This window comes from Ictidomys tridecemlineatus, chromosome X (assembly GCF_052094955.1).
Source record: "Ictidomys tridecemlineatus isolate mIctTri1 chromosome X, mIctTri1.hap1, whole genome shotgun sequence".
Classification (NCBI taxonomy): domain Eukaryota; kingdom Metazoa; phylum Chordata; class Mammalia; order Rodentia; family Sciuridae; genus Ictidomys; species Ictidomys tridecemlineatus.
The window spans coordinates 26,056,419-26,074,147 of NC_135493.1; the positions used below are offsets into that span (position 1 = coordinate 26,056,419).

The following is a 17,729-nucleotide window of genomic DNA, read 5'->3' on the forward strand; positions in this document are numbered from 1 at the left end:
AAGACTTGTGACAGTATTAGCTCAGTGGTACAGCATCCCCTACTTTGAAAACGGTTTTACTGTGTTTCACTGCATAACCATCACTGATTCAATGGAATATATCTATTATATGAAGCTACTATTACTTAAAAGTCATGTATTACTAAACTGTCTTTGTTACAAGGTTAGGATGCAAGGAATACTTGGTAATATGTTAATGTGGTGGTCATGATTATGCAGTAAAATATGGTACTGGATACAGCTGATTCAAATATTTGACTCCAATGTTTACCACTCAGCCAAACATTTCCCATAGGGTACTGTTTTCCATTCATAACCACTTCTTGCCTTGTATTGTGCTTGGCACTTGGAAAAATGATAAGCATGACAAGGTTCTGCTTCCATTGAGCTTATGGTCTAGCAAGGAAGACAGATATTAAGCAAGAATCCACATAAATGGTTATATATTTAAAATTCTGAAGAGTGCTATAAAAACCTGAGGGTGACACAAATATGTATGGAGGACCTAACCAAGACTGAGTGGTAAGACAAGCCTCATCTGACTCCAGGGAAAATGTTTCAGGTAGAGGAAACAGCATGTACAAATGCCCTGGGTAGAAATGTACTAGGCTCTTTTAGGAAGTGGAAGGCAAGTCATTATTGCTGGAACACAGTAAGTCAGAGAGGTATTAGTTTATAACAGTGAGCAGAAGCCAGATCATATAAAGCATTGTGAGTTTTATAAGCTTTTCAGTCATCAAATAATCTATTTTACACAGTGAGAAAATTGTGATGTTGTAGGAAGATTGTCAAGGAGGTTAAAAAGATGTACAATAAGAGGATTTAATCAAATGGCCTTCCCCCCCAATCCTTTGAGTATTTGTCACATGTTTGCCCAAGCTTCTCTTGTACAAATTCTTCTAGAGGTCTATATTCATATTCATTGGCAAAATCAATAAGTTAATTGCCTAAAAGAGAATGATCTTCCAGGAATCATTCTTCATAACAAGTCACCATTCATTAAAAGCAATAGCTATTTGCAAGCCTTTTATAGTATAGTGTTTCTAGATCTAGACAACAGCACCATGGCTGAGTTATGAACACATATAAGCTCATGGATCAATGAACCTCCTGTTCTGAATGTCACCAGAATAATGCAGTGTTTAATAAGTAGGAAAATAAAAGAGTAGCAATGAACTGATAATATTAGCTCTATTTAAGGGCCAGACACCCTCTCCCCATTTACTTTTGAGGTTTAGTTGGAGACAAAAGACCTGACAACAGAAAGCATATTCCAAATTATTCTCTTCTTATCATAATCCCTGCATTTCCAAGAAACCTATTTATTAAAGGATCTGCACTTAGGAGTGAGAGCCTAAATTTCTAAGTGCTTCCAGAGGCACATGGTAGATAGAAAATTCACACTGTGACTGAATTCACTACTCTATGAGTAAACCTAACATGTTATTTGTCAACTAAAACTAATACTACTTGATATCCATCTGCATACTTTATATTTGAAAATTAATGAGATAATTCTTGAAATAAAGTACTTTAAAGTGGGTAATAAACATGTGGCATCAATGAAGAATCTATTAATATATATATTTGTACTAGGGATTGAACCCATAGACACTTAACCCTTGAGCCACATCCCCAGCATTTTTTATATTTTATTTTGAGACAGTCTTGCTGAGTTGCTAAAGTCCTCACTAAGTTGCTAAGCGTGTCTGAACTTGCAATCTTCCTGCCTCAGCCTCCTAAACTGCTGGGATTACAGGTGTGGGCCACTATGCCTGGTTTAGCATATGTTTTGATGAATTAGTTGTGTATTAATTAATCTCAAAGCAAATTTACAGATGTCATAGAAATAGGATTTTTTTCAGCCTTAGCAGACCCTCTACCCTATAGGTTATAGAAAGGCTATACTTTATTCCAGCCCCTAGCCAAATGGTGACAAGTTCTGAATCAGTGAAATTCAACCAATGAGAAGTTTCTGTAGTATGACCGTCTACTCAGAATCACATAGGATTCTACCTAAATGAAAACATAACCAAATGTAGTTTGTAAAACACTATAATGAACTAAATGTGCTACAAAGAAGTAAATTGTCCTCTGGCCAGTGTTAAGGCAACTTTAATAAAAGTTAGGCTGAGCACTTAAAGCTGTGATTACAGGTCATTGTCACCTACCAATAGGATTCTATCCCTAGCCACCCTGAAGTCTGTATGTTCCAGAATTTAAGCTAGCTAAGCTCTTTGACTTTTGTATAACTTTATTGAGTTTATAAAAGGTATAAAATACATAATAAATATAAATAGTGAGTTTAGACATATGTATACATTTGTGTTACCATGACCACAATCAAAATAATAAACTTATCCCTCATCTCCAAAAGTTTCCTTGTGTTTCTTTAGGTTTGGGGGTTACAGGTGATTTTGTGTGTGTGTGGTAAGAGCAATTATTGTTAACTATAAGTACTATGTTGTACAGGAATTTGCACATCTTGTATAATGGTGACTTACTACCCATTGAATGACAACTATCCATATCCTCTTCCCCATCCCCCTGGGAACCTGCTATCTATTATTTACTTCTATATATTTGACTATTTTAGATGCCTCATATAAGAGGAATCATGGAATATTTGTCCGTCTGTGGCTTACTTATTTCATTGACCTTCAATCTATGGCCATATCACCCTGAATACATTCAATATCATCTGCATGATTTTTATAGCATGTAATTCTTACAACTCTAGTGGGTAGGTAATATTGTTATCCACATCTTATATATGAAGAAACTGAAAATCCATGAGTTGAACCAATTTGTCCATAATCATATAGATTGTAAGTGGCAAAGTCAAAAGTAGAACCAAAGTAGTCTGGATATTTTAACTTTAACCACTTTGTGTAATCTAAATACCTATTCATATTCAGGCACTTAGAGGTCCTACAGTATAGATCAGTGCTGCTTAAATGATGATATTGAATGTATGATTTGTAGTCAGAATGCTATGTGTTAATATGACTCTCACATTACTGAAAGGTACGCAATCACATTTAGCCCCCCCTTTATTTGTAAGATGAAGATGAGAATATCTACTAAACAGGGTTATTGTGGGAATTAGCTAAGATAATATATCTGGAAGTACCTATTACTTGGCAAATATTAACTAATGTATTTATGTGGCTCCACATCCTTTGGGGTCTCCTATCATGAATTAGCTATCCATTTTTATGAAGATGATAATATGGGTATTATCTCCAAAGTATATATATAAAGTACATTGATTTATAGAATTAGGAAAATATGGGTTTTGCCTAAATCGCTTATATTCCCTTCTCCATTCTCTTTTTCAACCAAAGGCAGACATCTAGTAGGGAATAGTTTGATCAAGTGATCACTTAGCCAAAAAACTACTGTCCTTGATCTTCATCAGCACAATTGAGCCAACTGGCATAGCCCCAAATTTATTGGCAAAGGTAGGATCAATGAATGACATGTTTAGTCCTTCAAGACAATGTAACCTCCCTCTTCTAAGCTAAGATGTGCTTTATTAACTTAAACGGGAAAAGCCCCAAAAGTAAAATTAGTTAGCATTTGATATGCCTATATCTAACACCCTGATCTTAGCTGTTAGTAGGGTGCCACATCTTCCAATTTAGAACAATAAAAGAACCATTATTAGCCCAAAAGAAGGGAGAAGAGAGAGAGAGAGAGAACACACACATCCAGTGTGACTATCATTTGCACTTCTTTGTAACAGTCTAAACATACTGTATGGAGTGTTATCTAATGTGATAATTGGTAAGTAGATCTTCACCCTTCTGGTTTGCCTATGAATTATAATTTAGAGGTTGTGTGCCATTATTAGTCTGCTTGCCTGTGGCCTTTTATATTCAACAGAAGCCTTGCTGTTTTCTCAGAAAAACAGAGGTCTTAGAGGGTCAGCTCTGTATAATAGGCAATTACTAATATGAAACATTAGCTTGGAATCTATAATATATAACTAGATGAGAATGTGAGTCCTGATTTTGAATTGGTTCTATGTTTAGTTTTAGAGTCCAACTTTAAAGATGATTTTGGCATTAGTGTATATTTAAAATCTATTTCGTTTCCATAATGAGTTAGAATCCTGTGGTTGATAGGATGAAGCCTGTGAATGCCCAATCTGATTATTACTAGTGCATTTGTTAATGTTTGCCAGGCATGACATTTGTGCTTCCACATATATTATCTCAATAATAACAAATTCACTATTCAATAAAATTGCAAGATAAAGGTGCTTGCCCATTTGAAATGAAGTTTTCATTGTTTAGTGTATCGTGCGCCAATTCCAGATATCAAAGAGCTCTTTTAATCAGTCTGATATTTTTGCCAGCTTTTCAGTGCATCCAGATGTTTAATTAGCAGAGTAAGGAGATAATGTGCTAATAAGAGGCTGAGAACAATATATTGGAAGGAGAGGTGGCAGTGGCATCTAAAGTCTATAGAAAAATCTGTTAATGTAATTTGCTGAATTGAGTGAGGAGGGGAATTTCTTTTTGAAACAGATCCACACTTAAAAGTTAGTCATCAGTGAATAAGAAATATGTGTATAGAGAAATAGAAATCAGGAACAAAAATATACTGAACAAACAGGAAAAGCAAGAAAGAAGCAAACTGCATTTTAAATCAAAGTAGTGTCTGTGGTACAGGGAATTTGAAAAGACCACATGTGGGGAAAAATATTTCCTGGGTGCCCTAGGGCTACTGTTCCAACCGCCTACTCTCTTGGTGGTTCTGGCTTTCATTGCCCCTAGCTGTGGTACACCCTCCTCTTGCTCAACAGGAGCAACCAAGTGGGGGGAGAGAGAGCAAGCATAGAGCTGCAGGAAACCGGTGTCAGTAACTTTCATCAGCAGCCTTAAGGAGCCAGGGATCCATCTGAACATCCCTATTCCACTGCAAGTCAAGAAGATTAGCATCTTTATATTTACCCTTGTTAAACAATTGAATTAAAGCCACTTCCTTCTTTAAGACCTTGGAAGGACTTTAAATTATTATTATTATTATTATTATTATTATTATTATTATTATTATTATTATTATTTTGCTTATTGGGTATGGCGTGAAGTGCTCATATGCTCAATTTATCTCTGCAAACCCTTCTCTTTGCACAGAACTCATAGCACTTCTTACATTTCACTACTTTAAGAGTCAGCTGTTTACACACCTATTTTGCCTACTAAGCTCTGAGTTCACAGAAACAAGAAAAGGATTTCTTTCTCTTTTTTACCTCCCCAAACACCTACCGGTGTTTTTCACCCATTAGATTCTCAATAGTCTCTCCACCTCATGTAACCCCTGTGTTTCCCATTATCTATCGACTGAAGAGAGGAGCCTTTATATGATTTTCTTCTTATTGGTACAATGATGGGTTTAGGAGTTGGGAGCAAATGGTGAAGGCTCAGAAAATGAAAGAGAGCAACTCACTACATTCATATATCTCAGGTTTAGCAGTAATTGTATCAGAAAACTGCTGTTAGGTATAAGTAAGCTCTAGTTGCTTCTACAGATTCCTAAAAGAGTGCTTCTGCAATTTCACTATGCTTCAGAATCAGATTAACCAAGCATAATCCTGTGCTCTGTAGAAATTATAATTCAGTAGGTAGACCTCCATCATATGCATGTTTAAAAAGCTCCTCAGGTAATTGCACATTTGAAAATCACTGCCCTAAATATTTTGTTACCATGAAAATTTCAATTTCTGTTTGGGGAAATATCAGTAGACAACAATATTTGGAGAATTTTTTTAAAAAAATACAAACCAAATTCAGGTTGGCAAGTACTTGTTATTTGTGTGCTCATAGATGTAGAAGGTATGAAGAATTCAGGAGAACTACAAGAAGTACTTGCTATTCTGAAGGAATGGTCTCATTGAAGAAGAAGGACACTTCTAAAGAGTGAGACCTAACAGAATATTCTACCCCAAAGTACACTTAACTATATAAACTATTCCTTGACTGAAAAATGCTGGAGAATTCCAAAAAGAGAGACTTATGCACAAAATTTTTTGAATTTCTCTGATGCACATATAAGCTCAGTGAATGATAATTCATGAAATACATGCACATTTAGCAGACTCTGAACTCAAATATGGTTACCTTTATATCTAGATTCTTCCCTATTTTGCATATTTTAAATATGTTGTTTCTCTTGAAACTAAACGTCAGTTTTGGGTTTTTTTTTTTTTCCAGATGGTTTGACCGACTGTGTGGACCCTGATTGTTGTCAACAAAGCAACTGTTATGCAAGTCCTCTCTGTCAGGGATCACCAGATCCTCTTGACCTCATTCAGCAAAGCCAACCCCTCTTCTCTCAGCACACTTCAAGACTCTTCTATGATCGAATCAAATTTCTCATTGGCAAGGACAGTACTCATGTCATTCCCCCAGAGATCTCATTTGACAGCAGGTACATATGTATTTATTTTATTTCTTAATGAACTCTAGACATGTTTTTCTCCAACTGTGAAAGGAAGATATCTTCTAAATACCAGGTTAATTTCTCATTCCATACAATTCATATTGTTATCTTTCTTTAGACTTCTCTAGAATGCCTAAGTTCTTACCAACTACTGAGAGAGAAATTCACTTCTAGAGATTCTGTTTCACAAAAGTTTGTGTATTGGGCTGGGGATGTGGCTCAGGCGGTAGCGTGCTTGCCTCGCATGCATGCAGCCCGGGTTCGATCCTCAGCACCACATACTAACAAAGATGTTGTGTCTGCCGAGAACTAAAAAATAAATATTAAAATTCTCTCTCTCTTTTTTAAAAAAAGGGTTTTTTTTGTGTGTACATGCATATAAACACCCACACAACTTTTAATGACAAAAAAGAAGGGAAGTACAATTTACAAATTTATTCTGTTGACTCCTTGAAACTCTTGAATTTGAAAAGCTAATTTTAAGTTTTGTTCCATGATGAAAAATGTTTCCGTATTAAAGGGTTGGGTGAATCTGACATCCTAATGTGAGATGCAAGACTTGTAAAAAATTGTCTTCTAGGAAAGCTCAAATGCATCAATTGTCACTAAGGACCTGAGACCAAATTCAATCTCTTAGGCAAAGAAATTTTAAAACTTGACTGAGTTATTTGACGTGCAATAACATGAATTTGCTCATTAATATTCATTGCTTCATGTTCATCAATGATATAATTTATTGATTAGTACTACATTTTGGTAATTCACTGAAGTCAACATTTCCATCTTAAAAATTTCCTCCTCTCTTCATTCTGTAAGTTTTTATGGCTTCCTAGACTATGGCAAACAGAAACTTTTTGTAAAACAAGGAAAATATTTGTCTAGGAGTACATAGCTACACCCTACTCACTTAGTTGAAGCCTGATGAGCATTATCAGTGCCCAAGAATAATTTGGTAAAGTTTGTACTGATATCAGTGATATTCTAAGAATACTGAAACTCAATCTTAAGTGAGAGGAATAATAAGCTCCATAACATGGATGTGCATGCAGATGTATTAAATGACACACTGAACTCAAGTAAGGTGAGAAAGTCAGGACCTGAGAGAGAAAAGAAATAAGTCACAGACAAGTACACTTGCAGAAAATGGAATAATGAAGATATGTATGGAAATTTGAAACACTCAATACCCTTCCCTTCAATTATCTACTAGAACTCTTATTGAAACTAAAATATTTTTCATTATTTTTATTTTTGTGCAGTTTTGACCTTTTAGGTCTCTGACAGAAATTAAAACCCAAATGCCAATATATCACAAGAAAGGACCTTTCTGCCAGGGGATCTTGTCAAAGTTTCCCTCCTTCCAAGAGATTCAGTGAGCCTTATTTTGAAATGTTTCTCCCAGCTCAATAACAATGTAATATAACTTTCAGATGAGGTATAGTCATAATAATTATTTAGATAGTGAAGATTTATTTACTGTACACCAGAGGAACAAAAAAAACAAAAATCAGCATTGTCCACATTTTCCTATTTAAAGTAGAGGTAAGTCATCAACGTTGTAGTTTTCTCTACACTTAAAAGACAAAGTCAGTTTTTTAAAAAGTGAGAGAAATAACAACAACCTCCATGACATGGAGATTCATGGAAATGTGTTAAATGACACTGAACCCAAGTAAGGGGAGGAAGTCAGAACCTGAGAGAGACAAGAGACAAGTCATTGTTACCCAGAGCAGGACATTTGAGCAATAAACTTTGAAAAGTCAGGACAAACTTAAACCCCTGCGGTTCAGCTTCATGCTTCAACAGAGCTTGCCTGCAGCTCACAGAGTGAACAAACCTATTACTTGTGGTGGTTAATGCCCTTCTCCTCCTCCTGGTTTGATTGAGTTTTCCCATTCTTTTGTAAAATGCTCCAAGTTATCATTTGGCTGTGCAAGTCACATTTAAATTCAGAGCGATGGGTCTCCTTCATCCAGTGGTCTCAGCTATTACAGATTTATCCATTCTGTCAGAATAGGTGCAGGCCTATTCCAAGGAAAGTAGTTGAAAACAAACAATCTATTTTCTCAAAAAAAAATTTTACTTGGGGTATCTCTGGATAGAATAAGTCCAATTCTGATCACATATATGAATAATAATTGTTACAATCTCTTAAATCTATATAGTACTTTTTCTTTGGATTTCTTTGATACAAGGGAGGATTCATTATTTGAATAAACACACATGGTTCTCCATGTTTGGTCCTCCTAGGTTCAAGAGCTCACAGATTGGAGCAGTTTGAATTTTCAGGTTTCAGTTCATTTTGTTCCATACAGATAGATCAAAATAGAGCTCCAAATCAAACATGGTTTGTGGTAGATGCTTCAAACTTTAGTTTTCAAAGGCTTCAAGCAAACATTATTTAATTTTATCCTCACAGTACCCCATGAAGTAGGAAATTGTACTAGATATATTTTATATATGAATAAACTTAAGTTCAGAGAGGTTAAATAAATTGCTCAAAATCACACAGACCACAAATTGGCATTGTAGCAACTCCTGTAACCTTTCCACTATGCCACAGCTGCCCCGTTTTAGCTTGTCCTTAAAAAAGTCTGATGACATGGTTCAGATCTATCCCAGGTAAATGACATCTGGGTCAACAGAAGAAACTTAGAAACCAAGTGTGTGTTTTTTTTTAATCCAGTTCATTTTAATACACTTCAATGATATCATCTGCAAACTTTTAATCAGTGCCAATGAACTACTTTGTAGAAGACAAATTAATTATATGAAATGGGAGTTTTACTATATGTAAATTGTTAAATTGTTATATGTCAGGCCTCATACTGTGCTTTTACATGTGCTATTTCACAAAAACTCTGTATAGCAGGCACTTTTAGTAGCTGTACTTTTTAGGCATGGAAACAAGAATTGAGATGTTAAGTAAGTGACTTGTTCAGGGAAAATCAGAGGGTCAAAGGCAGGATTTGAACCCAGACAGACCAGACAAATGGTAAAAGTCTGGTCTATAAACTACTGTTCTGAGCCACTTTGACTACTTAAAAAGCTGGGGTGACCATCTCCAAAATGGCTTAATAACATACATTCCTGACTATGGGGTTGCTCTCCTCCGACAGATCTAGGACAGTTACATGTCATAATCAGATGAACCACTTTGCTTTTTTTTTTGTCACTTTTGCTGTATAACTGAGAGATAGCTGGGGAGGCAGGTGAAGAAAGCATTGCCACAGGGATGATTTGCCTACTGGCAAAATATGACCCACACAACTGACTTGCTGCCTAGCACTATCAGAATCAGAAACCTCTGGAACTAAAGATAGTGGCATACAGTTGACAAAGAGTTGCAAGGACACACAAATGTTAAATAACTGTTCATCCTTGTGCATCCAAGGGAGACTAAACTTTCTTATTCTGAATTTACTGCACTGGCATGTGAGAGCACATAGAACATGTACCTTTTATGCCCTATGATTGGTATAATGTCAGTGTGAACATGCAGCTTGCCCACAGTGAAGTCTCTAGCAAACTCGATTCACTGTTTTTATTTTTTTAATTCAATTTACCCTGTAGCCTTTGTTGCTTTCTTTTCTTCAATCTATGTGTTTTCTTCAAATATAACTACAAAGTAAACCACATATTCTATGTGCTCTGGATGACTTATTACTTTTTAATAATGTAAATAGGTGAACAGAAGCATTATTGATCTTCAGTGTCTAAGCATTTAATCACTATTAATAATGTAAAAGGTTTTTATAAATATGTAAAAACAAGAGTACATTAAACTAAATGACAGCAGTAATTTGCAAAGCCAGACATTTCACTCGCCATCACTAATGGAGAAGTACATTTAAAAAACAAAATCCTACCAAGATTAGTGCAACCACTGACAGCAAGGTCTGGCCAAACTCATTTGTCTATTTTGTAACCATGAAAGAATGATCCCCACATCAATCTACATCAAATGTCTACATCAGAGGTTGCTTAAAATCAGCCTACAGATGGTCTGACATTTAGAAATCAGGAGATCTAACATAAAAATTGGAATACATTCCTTCTCTAGAATTTTTGTCAACCCTAGGCCCATGGACATGACGTAAGTAGTCTGGAGGTGAGGGCCAAGTATCACTCAGAATTAGACATAACACGCCCCTCTAAATCACTATCCACTGTTTCCCTTATACCTGATTCACTTCACTCACTTCCACTGTCATGCCTGGCCCTGCTCTTTGAGCTTCTGACCCCTGCTCTGTACAGTTTCAATAGCTTTCCTTGGAAAGAACTCAAGTATGTATGTATGTATGAGCATGGATGTGTGTGCATTCTGATATTTTTCCCTGAGATATAAATCTCATCATTTTTAAATATTATCATTTTTTCTTAATTTTTGAATGATTATTAATGAGTTTTTTAAAAAGATGACCGAACATGAAATAGAAATCACATTAGTGGAAAAATAGGCCTACCCTTAGTTCACAGAGTACTTTTGTACACCTCATGAATAAGTTGGTATATACTCTGCCTCATGAGGCTAATAAACTCCTCTGGGGCCAGGGGTCTTAATATATGGCCCACATATCATGGTGTCAATCCAGGTTCCACCACAATAACAAAAAGTGCACTTTTTATGAGAAGAATGTGTGTGTTGACAAGCATTCGGTAACTGTTTATCACTTAGAGTAAGTTTTCTGAACAGTTTAAAGATGCAAAACTTCACAGCAGCGCTTAAAAACGAAATTGTGGTGACTTTTCTACCCACCACTTATGGAACACCTATCCTTAGTTGAAAAGTTCTAGAATTGGGACCAAACTTAGTACAACAGTAAGAACCTAAAAGCACTCTTAACAGTCTAAAAAAATTAAGAAGTTAAACAAGTTGATGACTTTCTTCTAGTTCTAACTTTTTGTGGAGTTGTTACATTTCAGTTTCTTGATTCATACTGGGATGTACATTGTTAGCTTTTAATTGTTCTCTTACTTAATATTAAGTTTTGTAAGGACAAGAAAGAAGTCTGATTTGTTCTCTCATTATTTGGATATCTGTTGCTATGTTAGTCAGATTTTCATCACTATGACCAAAATACCTAACAAGGACAACTTAAAGGAAGTAAAATTTATTTTGGCTCATAGTTTCAGAAGTCTCAGTTCATGGTCAGCCAGATCCATTGCCCTGGGCCTGAGGTAAGGCAGAAATCATGGCATAGGGTGTGGCAGAGGAAAGCTGCTCAGTTCATTTTAACCAGGAAGGAGAGGGAGACGGATAAGGAGAGGGAGAAGGAGAGGAAGGGAGAGGGAGAGAAAGAAAGAGAGAAAACAAGAAGAAAAAAAGAAAGAGAAAGAGGAGGAGGAGGAGGGGGAAGAGGAAGAAGAAGAGCAGCAGCAGCAGCAGCCAGGGACACAATATAGTCCCCAGTGACCTACTTCCTCCAGCCATGCCCCACCTTCCTAAAATTACCACCCAGTAGTCCATTCATATTATTAACCATCAAATTGTTTAATCTACAGATGAGGCTTTTATAATCCAATCTTTTCTGCTCTGAACATTGCTTCATTGCCTAACACACAAGCTTTTGGTGGGACATTTCAGATCTAAACCATAACAGTTGCTCTATGGCAAGCTCCTCAAAGTAATATATTAAAATAATGTGTTGTTATTAAATCTCATGATTCTATGGGTCAGAAATACAGACAGACATGGCACAATGGCTCATTTCTGCTCTATGATATTTGGATGCTCAGCTGGAATGACTCAAGTATCTGAGGACTAAAATAACTGGACAAAAGCTAGGAATCTTTTCACATACAGTCCTGTTGGCTACATGGGATTCCTATTAGCATAGTAGCAAGCCTTGAATTTGTGAGAACTCATACATGGTGGCTCAGAGCTACAAGAGTGACTGTTACAAAAGACCGGAAATGGAAGATGCCAGTCTCTTAAGTATTGGGTCTAAAAATTGTCATGGTGTCATTTGTGTCATATACTATTAGTCAAAGCAGTCAATTATCTTCCCCAGATTCAAGGGGAAGGACATACGTCCCACCTCTTGAAGAGACAAGGATCAAAGAATTTTTTACCATCTTTAATCTAGATCCTAACTAGTACCCAGCATATAACAAGTAAAAACTGAATGAAAAATTAAGTGGCTAAGTGGTTTGTTTAGTTATAGTAATTTTGAAGTGCAAGTGCTCTTCTCACATTTGCTAATGAAAAAAACTCATTTTGGTTGCCGAGAACACACAGATGATATCAGGACCTTAAATAAACCAATTCCCAAATGTAGAATCAGCCTAAATGCAAGATTACATATCTCCAAATAGCACAAGAACTAAATTCGTAAAAGATGAAGTTATTATGTAACAGTGCCAAAGTGATGACTTTTTTTAAACTTAAAAGACCTTCCACCACTGTCATAGCCTGCCAATAACTAATATCATTTATGATTTTGTATAAGCATCTACCTTCAATGGGATATATAATCAAAATGTAGTACCAAGAATAAATTAGGAAATAAGGAGCATTATTAAAAAGTCAGTAGGAAGACTACTGTCAGTTGACTCAATTTGGTATGCATCATTATTGTTTCTCACTAGAAAACCAAAGAGAAGTGCCACCAAGCAATTTGAAGTACTACAGATGCCTTAAGTATGGAATTCCTGGCAAACTCCACTTATCCAAGCTCTTCTCTTCTTTTACTACACCCCACTCAATAATAAAATCTTGATTTTTGCTCCTGATTAGCCATAATACCTGGTAATAGCCATAATTGCTTATCATAACTTGTTTAATAAAACATGCTTTTCTGCACTTGGTTGAGCTGGGAATAAATACAATTTGAAATTCCGTGAATAACAAAACAAGTTATTGACCCAAGACTGAGGTCAAAGGAAGCTTTCAGGAATGTGGTCATTTCTGTAAAAGCTGTTTATTGTGAATAAATACTAAGAATTAAGAATAACTATACTTGAAAAATACTAATTATAGACTTAAGTAAAGTATATTTTATCAAAATTTTAGTACTTCCAGAGTAACTGATGATTTCATAAGTCCTCAGAAGGAGATAACAGAGATATCAGACTCCTCTGTCATTCTCAATGTAATATTGTACCCTGATATCAGTTTATTTTTCAAAAGAGTGATGAGGATATGTATTCATTCATTCATTTAAGAAATATTTTTTTAGAGCCTACTCTGTACCAAGAATTATGTGAATGAAGATAAACAAATGAAACACAATCCCCTTTTCACAGAATTTACATTCTAGTGAAAGAGGCAGTGAAACGTCAATATTTGATCATTGCACATTGTCCATATATATATGCAAATTACCATACTGTACAACATAAACATGTACAAATGTTATCTCAGTTAAAATAAAAATAAGAAAAATACATAAATAATTAAAATACTTGCACGTGAAATAAGTTCAGTGAACCTGGGACAGAATGTAAAGAAAGCAATGAGCCTGGCACAGGCTGGACAGGAATTTCAGGGAATGATGGAGACCGCATGACATAAAAAAACAGGTTTTTAAAGAAGCTTGAAGTTCATTAACTCAGAGGATCTCAAATTCAACTGATTTTTTGGGGTACACATGTACCCTAAATTGATGCAAGATAAGAGGTATTCTAGCAAATAAGACAAAGTCATTAAACAGTAACAGAAATGAAGCTAACCTGGATATTTTCAGCTATAACATAGAAATGGAAATAATTTATTCAGGTGAGCACAAAGAGCTGTTAAAATTGATACACACAGAAGACTATTGATGACTTGCAAGAAAAATACAAAGCTTATTTAGGCAGGGAACAGCTTAACTATGCACAAGTAGTTTCATCCTTTGACATTTAAAGCTATATTTTTTTCTACAATTTAAAGTGTTTGTATTAAAAAATTCTGGGAGAAAACAGATCAATCATCAAAAAATTTCCATTTAGCACAATAAAGCATTCCTATTAACTATGCTTTGGATTCATTTTATAATAACAGATTCTGTAGTTTGAAGATAATCTATATTAGAGAAGACTGATAATCATCTCTTGAGATTTATGTATATTAGAATGTTTTCATTTTTTCTTTTCTTCATTCAGTGATAGGTACTCTACTAGGCTCTGACCTCTCTTCATTATAATGAAGATCACATACAATAATGAAAAATGTAAATATCAGGAAGGTATAAGTACTGTCAAATGAGATAAAGGGAATTTAGGGACAGAGAATGACCATTATAGACAGAGTGGTTCAGAGAAGCTACTCTGGGTGTAACACTAGGGCAGACCCTCATAGTATTCATCTATATGCTAGGTGATTTGGGCATGAATATTTTTTACCACCTGGACCCATATAAAATAGATTTTCACACAAGCAAGAGCCTGACATTGACCTTTAAGAGTCTATTGAATTAAGATTCTGTGCCATTATGTGCAATAGGAAGGTAAAACAAATCTTTCTCAAGAAATTACTACCTATTGTTACTGTACTAGGATTTATTGATAAATGCTTGGAGTGCCTGCCCACCCAGAGAATTTGAATAACTCAGTCAAACTGAATATGCCTCTAAGAACTCAACAATAGCTCTAGACCGTTTCATCATGAAAGGGGAAAAAATAGCAGTTCTTCAATGATTACTTAAACCTAGAAAAAAATCCAATATTTAGAAACCACTTACTGATTTTAAGTTATAAACAAAGAAAAGATAAAAGACAGCCTAAATCTTAGAATATTTAAAAGGAAATACAATGTTGTTACAGTATTAAAGCATTCACAGAATTAGTATTCATAGTTTTGTGTATCTATGAGTAACCCCAGAAGATCCATAACATAATCATTCATAATTTTGCTGAGGTACACATTTGGATCCATATGCATTTTGTTTAACTTTTTCATGAATCTGTTTGTTAAAGAACTCTAAGTCTATTTGCTAATAGCAGGTTTTGTGTATTTTTAATCTAGGAACATGAAAAACATTATACCAGGTACACAACTGAGAGTAGATAAACACACAAAGCAACAATTGCTGAATAAATTAAATAGACTAAGGACTGGAGGAAGCCCTTCACAGAGCATCAACATACTCAAATCTACTTTCTAGTCACCTTTTTTTTCCTAAAAAGAGACACTGCACATAACCTGCCCACATTTGGGAAAGGTATCCAAGCATGGTTTGGCTTGGACATATTTCCTTGTGTTCTGCTTTGTCATTGCACCTTGATTTCCCTGAGCAACCTCCTTTCTTCATAGCTTCTGCAGTTGTTGTCCTAAGTGGGGAGAAAAGTTGTTGATAGTTGCTAATAAAGCACTTTGATCTCGTTTATGTGAAAGGTGTTACTCGTGTGAAAACAGGATCTCCTGATTTTCAGACAATGATTTTGTCTAATGCTATAATTCATGAAACACATGTTCAAGACACATTTTAAAAATTACAAAGTGCTGAAGGTTCCCAGATTTAAAGTGTTGGCTAGCTTCTGAAATCATCAGTCAACACCTAAAGGTACCAAAAAGAAAGAATGTGCAACTTTCACTTCTTTGCAAATGCTCTTAGAAAAAAGTCTGAAAAGAAACCAGAAAGTAAGTCTTCAAAATGTTATTCAATCTGATTATTTATGATATTTTGAAACTTAGGTATTTTGAGATGCTTAAAAATTAGTAATACCAGTAGCTATCTACAACTTACCTCAGTGTGATAGTTATTTTCTAATATTTTATCTTTCCCACTTTCTGCTCAATTAAAATCAAAAGTCAAAAGGCTCAAATCCTTATTACCTACTTCTCAGCCACGATACGTGTTTGCAGTGACTCTAGCTAATTAAATCATCTCATCTTGTCCCTACAGAGGGAAGAACCAGTGCAAGTTTGGGGATAAAGAATGAATAGCATTCTGTAGTTCCTTTCCACTACACACCCTGCACAAAGAAAGTGCTCAGCAGTTGGTAGATTTCTGTAGGTAATGATTTCCTAGGGATATCACCATGTTTGTAGGTGAGCACTTTTAATTGTAGCCACATTATTTACATCTTGACAGAAAGATCTGAAGTACAACTCAGGCTCTTTGGAGTCCAGATCAAGAGACCTCCACCACTCCACCACTTATTACTGTAACAACATTGTGCTTCCTTTTAAATATTCTAAGTTATAGGCTGTCTTTATCTTTTCTTTGTTTATAAATTCAAATCAGTAAGTGGTTTCTAAATAATGGATTTTTCTATGTTTAAGTAATTGTTAAAGACCTTGTTATCTTGAGTTTTTTTTTTAATCCTAAATAAGTTTCTTCATATTTAAAACAGACCTAACAGTTGTTCCCACTCAGGGTTATATGGACATTAAGTGAAATAAAGTAAGGAAAGTGTCTTGCATAGTAGCTGGCTCATAGTAAGTCTGTAATGTTTTTTTAAAAAATATTTATTTATTTTAGTTGTAATTGGACACAATACCTTTATTTTAATTATTTTATATGTGGTGCTGAGGATTGAACCCAGGGCCCTGCATGTGCTAGGCAAGCACTCTACCACTGAGCCACCACCCAGCCCTGTAATGTTTTATATATACAATTACATCATAATTATCAGCATTCAGAAAATAATTTTCAGGATTAGAAAACAATTTGGAAGGTTCAGTTGTAAATATGGTCATTTCACTGGGTAATTTATGATATCTTTGTGTGGTGATAGAGGACAGAAATAAAGTGTGATAGTTATTTTCTAATATTTTATCTTATTCCCATTTTACATAAGGTACAAATGAAGCTGAGAGTAATTATGTTTTGTAGGAAAAGTAAGAGTGGTGATGCTAGCAAGACAGAGCTAGAACACAGTGGCTACAGCTAGGCCAGACATTTTTCTCATGGCAGAAAAAATAATTCATGCTCAGGAAATAGCCAACAAGAAGGACCTGGCCTATATTTAATGACTCTCCATTATTTGAAAGGCAGATCAACAGAGAAGTGTCAGGAGAGGTTAATGAGGTTAACAAAACCTCATAAAGCTGATTACAAAGATAAACCAATTGAGTAATGTGTAGAACAAGCAAAACACAAACAAAAAAAAATTAACTTCAGACTATTCAAGAGTTGCAAGGGCTTACAGGACAAATATTTCAGATTCAAATTCTGGACAAAAGTAATCATGTGTCTAAATGAAGCAAACTGGCACTTATGCAGTCCTGAAAATGTGACTGTGTCGTCAGTTTTCTTATTGCTTCAAAACACTTGATCTTTTTCCCATTACTTTGGGGATCTCAGGCATCCAAAGCAAGCCTACTTTTGACAAGCAATTACCAGGGCAGA

The 17,729-nt window shown here is 35.2% G+C and overlaps 1 protein-coding gene across 5 annotated transcripts in view; it reads left to right on the top strand.

Moving 5' to 3' along the window:
* Tenm1 (teneurin transmembrane protein 1) overlaps positions 1-17,729 on the top strand; it is a 780,422-nt gene that overhangs the window by 608,942 nt on the left and 153,751 nt on the right. For all 5 annotated transcript variants that reach the window (XM_040285140.2, XM_078034300.1, XM_005319330.4 and 2 more), the window contains one exon: positions 6,222-6,438. In XM_040285140.2, coding sequence (XP_040141074.2) covers positions 6,222-6,438 — 217 coding nt within the window. The remainder of the gene's footprint in view (positions 1-6,221; positions 6,439-17,729) is intronic.